We start from the raw sequence: 7,134 nt of genomic DNA, 5'->3' as shown, positions 1-7,134 counted from the left end.
CTCAGGACTGAGCCAAAGCTCCTGTAGTAACTATGGGACTCCCACAGAGGCCGCAGAGACTGATCACTCCAGTCTCGCGTGTTCCCAGGGATGGGGGACATTTCTTTCCAGGCATACGCGAGCTCTGAAAATGGCCTGAGTTGGTGTGGAAACCCACTGGAGGGACCTGGCGTGGTGTTTACAAACCCACACTGGACAGGGGCCGACGTCCTGGAGGACGGCTGGCGGGACGGAGGGGCGGGGCCGACAGGGGGCGGGGACAAAGGGGCGGGGCCTGCCGCGGTCAGGTGACCGCACGGCGGGCAGCGTCGTCTGTGGAGCTCCTGCTGGTGGCAGAGGCGCCGAGGGGCCGACTGGGCGGGTCAGGTCCGTCGGGGCAGCGCGGCCGCAGCCATGGGGGGCCTGAAGGACGAGCTGCTCAAAGCCATCTGGCACGCCTTCACCGCGCTCGACCTGGACCGCAGCGGCAAGGTCTCCAAGTCGCAGCTCAAGGTGGGGTCCCGATTGCCGGCGCTTCGCGGGGGGGAAACGGGACCCGCGGTGGAGTCCGCTGGGAGGGGTGGCTGGGAAAGCTGCGAGGTGGAGATCCACGCACCTTCTTATGGCCTCTGGGCGGTGCGCGGGGGCGGACGCGCTCCTCCGGCTCCCGCGACGGCTGCGGTGTGCTCAAAGGGGCGCCGCAGGACCTGCCGGGCGCCCCACTGTGAGGGGTGGCGGGGAGCCCTGGAGCCTCCGCCTCGCCTCGGGACGCGGAGCAAAGCCTTCCCGCCCGGCGTCCGCAGAGCTTGGGGCTAGTGTGAGCGCGTGCCGAGCAGCTCGGGTCTTGCTGGCTCTCTGCAAAGGCCATTGCTTTTACAGAGTCCTCGTCAGGGCTGCCGAAGGACCCCAGAGGTACGCATAAAGGGGCACTTGTAAGTTGAGTAAACCCCAAAGTGGCCCTCAGCCAGGAGAAATTGGCAGCCTCTTGAAGAGTCTGAGATATAGAAACAGACAAGAAGAGCCATTCACAGGCAGTTTTCAAATATACACATTTTGGATCTGAGTGACTGTTGCTTTTTAAGCCTCTTCTGGGAAGAAGTTTCCGACGATTGGGTTTGCTTTGTATATTTGTGAAGTAAATGAGGAAGTTCTTTTCAGTAGTGGCTTTTATGCCAGTAGGATTTGGCGTTCTCACTTGTTTTCCTTTTTGATCTTATTCATTAAATCATAGTCTGGAAGGGCCGATGGAAATTAGCCACATACTTTTACTTTACAAATTAATATAGAGGGGCCCGGAGAGATGGATGACTCAGTGGTTAAGAGCCACTGCTTTTCCAGAGGACCGGGATTCCGTTCCCAGCACCCACGTGGGGTGGCTCACAACTGCCGGTAACTTCAGCTCCAGGGGCCTCTGATGCCTCTTGCCTCTGTGGGTAGCAACACATACGTTTTTCACACGCATACACATAATTTAAAGATAATATTTTAAAAGGTCAATAGGCGTTTCTGGTGTATAGTTCATTGAGTTTTAGCACATGTAGGAAGTCACTGCCACTAACTAGGATTTCATCAGTTCCGTCCCACAAAGCTTTGTCATACTTTTTTTTTTTGTCTTATCTCCAACAGGTGGTAACCATTGGTCTCTAGTTTTTCTTTGTCTACAGTCTGATATGAATGGGATCTTCTGAAACTGGCTTCCTTTACTCAGATAAATGCCTTAGGAATTAACCTATCTTGTGTATATTGTTACCTTTAGGCTATTACATCGTATAATAGGTGTGCCATGTTATCCACTCTCCCTTGCAGATTTATGTTATCTCTAGCTTACTTGTGATTCTGAATAGAGCTGTATGACTTTGTTTTTACTTGCTATTATAACTTTTGTGTAGTGTGCAGCTGGGTCTTCTTTAAACCATTCTGATACCTGTCTTTTCTTGGGGTGGGGGGAGACAGGGTTTCTCTGTGGAGCCTTGACTGTCCTATGACACTTGTCTCAATCAGAATATTTAGGCCATTTACATTTAATGTAATGATTGATATTGTTAGATTTAGGGTTGCCATTTTATGATTTGGCTTTTTCTTTCTTTCTTCTTTCCTTCCTTCCTTCCTTCCTTTCTCTCTTTCTTGTTCTATGTACTCAGAATTACTATTTTGTCACTTCAAGGGGAATGTAGAAAGCTTATGCCATGTAAAATCTATTACCTTTTCTGCTTTGTGTGTAACTCATATTTATTGCTCTGTATACATTGGAAAACATCAATATTACTATTTTTTAACTTTCAGTTATAACTTTTAAAGAACCTAAGAAAATAGTTCATTTTTCCTCCATATAGTCCCAGGTTACCCCTCAGTTTGTCAGTATGGTAACTGAAGATTCTGAGGTGTGATTTGTCCTAAGTTACAGTGCAAACAGTAGCTAGGTTAGATCCAGAATTTTCACTTTTTTCCCACCTGCCTCTGCTTCCCTAGTGCTGGGATTAAAGATGTGCACTACCATGCCCAGCAATATTTTCACATTGTAAAGCCAGTGCTCCTTAATCCCCCCTTTTTCCAGCTGAAGATCTAGATGAGATAAAATTCTGTTACTATCTTTGTACTCCATTAAAAATTTGAGGAAAAGAACCTAGGGGATTTTTTTTTTAAAATTCAGTGAAACCTCTGCTTGCCCTAGAGAACTTCCATTTATTTAATGTCATTGGGTGTGTATGTGTGTGGGTGCTTACCTCAGTGTGGATCTGGAGATCACAGGACAGCTTCCAGGAGTCAGTTCTGTCCTTCCATTGGGTGGACTCCCAGGGTTGGCTGCAAACACCTTTTACCCACTGAGGCATCTTGCAGTCCCCTTAGGGGATTATTGACAGCAACCTAGGCAGGAAGTGTAAAATCTCAGTTCGTAGTTTCAGTCCCATGTTGCTAGCACATCTGTGAAGCTGTATTTGGGCTCTCCTGTGTCTGCATAGGAGACTTTGGATTAATTCAGTGTGCACATCTTGCCAGTGTTTTGGAACTGAAATATTTAAATTTAAACTTTTCCTTGGTGTTTGATTGATTTACTTATGTAATTTTTTTTGTCTTCTCTAGTGTGTGTAAAGTACCATGCTAATTAATGAAAGGTTAGTAGTGTTAGGCCTTTAGGACTTTTTAAAATTGGGGTTAGAACCCATCTTGCTAGGCTAACACTCTACCCTGAGTTTTTCCTCTAACCCCATTTTTACTTTAAAACTGTATGTGTATGCATGTGTTATTGTATGTGTGGGTGCACATGGGTACATGGTGCTTGTAGAGGGCAGAGGGTAACCTCTAGTGCCACCCTCAGGACTGCCATGCACCTCCTGCAGAAGGTGTCACATTGGCCTGAGCTCACCAATCAGACTAGGCTGGTTGGCTCCTCCTGTCTCCACCTCCTCAGTGCTGGGATTACAAGTGCACAGCACCGTGCTGCATATTTTCACAGAGGTGCTAGGGATTGAATCCAGGTCCCCACACGCTTCTTGCCCTAGCCACATGCACTGCCACACAGTCTCTGCTTACATATTTATTTTTTCATTTTGTAGTGCTGGCGATTGAACCCAGGGCCTGTTGCATTCTAAGCAGACTGTATCACTGAGCTATACTTCCATCTTTATTCTTATATCTATTTATTTATTTTAATTTAACTTTATTTATTTATTTATTTTTTGGTAATCATTCTATGTAGTCCTGAATGGGCTGGAACTTGCCGAGCAGACCAGGCCGACTTCAGACTTAGAACAGTCTTCCTGCTTTTCCCTTTCAGGTGCTGAGATGGCGTGTGGAAGTCATGCCTGGTCTATCTTATTTGTTTATCCATTAATTTATTTTAGGTTTATTTATAGTGTATATCACTGTGTGTGCACGTGCACACGAGCGTGTGTGTGTGTGTGTGTGTGTGTGTAGATGAACGGACAATGCAGAGGTTCTCTCCTTCCACTGTGTGGGCTCTGGAGATAACTCGGGTCAGACCTGGTGGCCACGCACCTTTACCCGCTGAGCCATTTTGCTGGTCTACCTTTGGTTTTTTCTTTTTTTAATTAAAGATTTTGTATTAAAAGATTTATTTTTATTACTTTTAAATTATGTGTTTATGTCCTTGTGTGGTGTGAATGCAAGTACCTAAGGGGGCGGAGACATCAAATCCGCTGAAGCTGGAGTTCCAGGTAGTCGTGAGTGGGTGCTAGGATCTGGACTCTGGTCCTCTGCAAGATCAATACATGGTCATAACTGAGCCATTCTCTAACCCTACTTTTTATTTTTTGAGACAGGTTTATTTTATTTTTATGTTTTATGTGTATGGACGTTTTGCCTGCACATATAGTTGTGCACCACATTTGTGTAGTGCCCTCAGTGACCAGAAGAGGGCATAGGACGCCCTGGGAACTTGAGTTACAAAGGATGATGAGCCACTATGTGGGTACTGGGAATCAAACCTAGGTCCTCTGGAAGAACAGCCAGTGCTTTTAGCTGCTGTACTGTCTCTTCAGCCCCACTTTCATAACTTAAAAAAAAGTTTGCTTATTATTATTAGTGTGTGTGTGTGAGAGATGTGTGTGAAATCAGTAGCATGAGTGCAGTGTTGTGTCTGTGGTGTTCAGAGAATCTTTTCTGAGTCATTTATCTCCCTCTACAGGGGGTTCTGGGGATTGAACTCATGTCTTCAGGCTTACATTTCTGAGCCCTCTTGCTGGCCTACCTTCGTAACTTTTGGTACAGACGGATGCACTCATGAATATAGAGTGGATGCTTCTTGTGTTGGGCATTGTGCGCTGTGCAGGTGATATGGTTATGAGACAGGGAGAAGAAGAAATAGATAGATAGATAGAGTCTTTGCTTTCAAAGAGTTTAAATTTTGGCATGCAAATTAAGAGGATGTGAGACCATTAGAAAATGCCTATTAGAGCTAGCTGTGGTAGCACATACCTTTATTCCCAGCATTCTGGAGGCAGAGATAGGAGGGTCTCTGAGTTTTAGGCTAGCCTGGTCTACAAAGGAGTTTCAGCACAGCCAGGGCTGTTACATAGGGAAAAACCGTGTCTCAAAAAGCAAAACAAAACAAAACAATGAAAAAAAGAAAAAAAGAGGGGGCTGAAGAGATGGCTCAGCAGTTAAGAGCATTGACTGCTCTTCCAGAGGACCTGAGTTCAATTCCCAGCAACCAGTTTGTGGCTCACAGCCGTCTCTAGTGGGATTTGATGCCCTCTCCTGGGATAACGGTGTGCATGCAAATAGAACACTCATATGCAGAAAATAAATAAATCTTTAAAGAAAAGAAAATGTCTATTTACTCAATTCTCTCAGCCTCCTGCCCACATAAACTCTATTGCTTAGATAATTGCCTTATTCTTAAAAAACAAGAAGTCTAGCTAAGAATGGTGGCTCACGCTTGTAATCCCAACACTTGAGAATCTGAGGAAGGAGGATTACTGCAGGTTCGAGATAGTCTTGGCTGTATAGTGAGCTCCATGATAGCCACTTTAAAAAGACAGAAGGGCCATTGAGATTGCTCAGCTGATGAAGGCAGTTGCTCCCAAGCCTGACTACCTGAGTTTGATCGCTGGGACCCCATTTTGGAAGGAGAGAAGTGACTGCTGCCCATTGTCCACTGACCTTCACATGCATGCAGTGGATTGGCGTATATGATATGAAGTGTAGCGTAAAGATAGGGAACACGAACAGTAGGAATATTATTGGATGGAAGGTAAATTAAAAGAAATTTAAATTTAAACATAATTTTAAAGAAAACTTTAAAGAAACATAAATTTAAAGAAAAATTTAATAATATAATGACATTATTTTGGTGTTGCAAATACAGACTTCCACTAAACTTGTCAGTAAAATAAAAGTATAAGGGGGCTGGAGAGATGTCTCAACGGTTAAAGAACCCTTTTGGCTCTTGTAGGGAAGCCGGGTTCAGTTTCTAACATTCCCATACATGGTGGCTCAACCATTTTCAATTCCAGCTCCAGGGGATCCAGTGTTCTCTTCTGACCTCTGTGGGCTTCTGCATGCACATGTACATATATGCATCCAGGAGTACACATCAACACATGAAAACAAGTAAATAAATATTAAAGCATGGAACATGTGATTAGGAACCCTGTGTGGTAATAGCAGCCGTTCAGCATTTCACAGGGATGCTTCCTTGTTAAAACAAGTGTGTGTGAGGTCACTGCAGGCCAGTGGTCTTCCTGCAAGTTTCCAGAAGTCCCCTTCTCCCCACAAGGAAGGGAACCACTTCTGCCCACTTTAGAGACCATCAACTCCATTAGCCCAGTTCATAATTATATTGTTAAAAGGCAGTTCATTATTTTATTCTAATATTTATTTGGTGTTGTTCTGTTTCACAAGTTAGAATATAGAGAGATATTTAAGGGATTAAGTTCAGTTTCTTTTTTTAAAACTTTAATCATGGTGCTGGAGAGTACTCGTTGCTGTAATTCCCCTCCAACCCTCCAGCCCCACCTCCCCATCAGGGTCTTACTATGTAGCCCTGGCTGTCCTGGGACTCACTCTGTAGACCAGGCTGGCCTCAACCTCACAGAGATTTGCCTGCCTCTGCCTTCCCAGTACCTTATTTTTAAGTGTGAAATAATTTGCTGGAGATTCCATAATTTAGGAGACCTTAGTAATTTGCCCTTTGAAATAGGTGCTGCTTTTAGGTCAGGGTATAAGTTCTCAGAAGTTATAATTGAAATAGGTTTGGGTATTGTAGTTGGAGGTGGTTCTTTAGTTTCCCGGCCACCCAGACTCCCCAAATAATCACACAGAAACTGTATTATTTAAATCACCGCTTGGCCAGTCACTTAAGCATATTTCTAACTTGCTCTTATATCCTTCCTAAACTAACCCATCTCCATAAATCTGTGTATCACCACAAGGTCCTGGCTCCAGAGGAAGTGTCTGTCCCCAGAGGCAGCTACTGACTTCTCATTGGTTCCGCCTACTCTCTCCTATCAGCTCAGAACTCCCGCCTTGCCCTATTCTACTAAGGCACTGCAATAAAAGCAAAACATAGACAGAAGGCATATTGTTTGAAATAGAGGAAATACTTACTCTTCTATTTTATTTTATTTGTATATTTCTTTAGGTGAGTGTGTGGGCAGGTCACAGTGTATACACAGAGGTCAGGGACAACTTGGG

At 44.7% G+C, this 7,134-nt stretch overlaps 1 protein-coding gene across 1 annotated transcript in view; it reads left to right on the top strand.

The window, feature by feature from the left end:
- Nucleotides 1–326: 326 nt before the first annotated feature.
- Swap70 (switching B cell complex subunit SWAP70) overlaps nt 327–7,134 on the top strand; it is a 59,602-nt gene continuing 52,794 nt past the window's right edge. The window contains exon 1 of the mRNA XM_048460177.3: nt 327–492. Within this exon, the coding sequence (XP_048316134.1) occupies nt 394–492 (99 nt within the window). The 5' untranslated portion in view covers nt 327–393. The remainder of the gene's footprint in view (nt 493–7,134) is intronic.

This window comes from Myodes glareolus, chromosome 7 (assembly GCF_982192425.1).
Source record: "Myodes glareolus chromosome 7, mMyoGla1.1, whole genome shotgun sequence".
Classification (NCBI taxonomy): Eukaryota; Metazoa; Chordata; class Mammalia; order Rodentia; family Cricetidae; genus Myodes; species Myodes glareolus.
The sequence above is the reverse complement of the archived record's forward strand: the minus strand, read 5'-3'. Positions and strand labels throughout refer to the sequence as shown.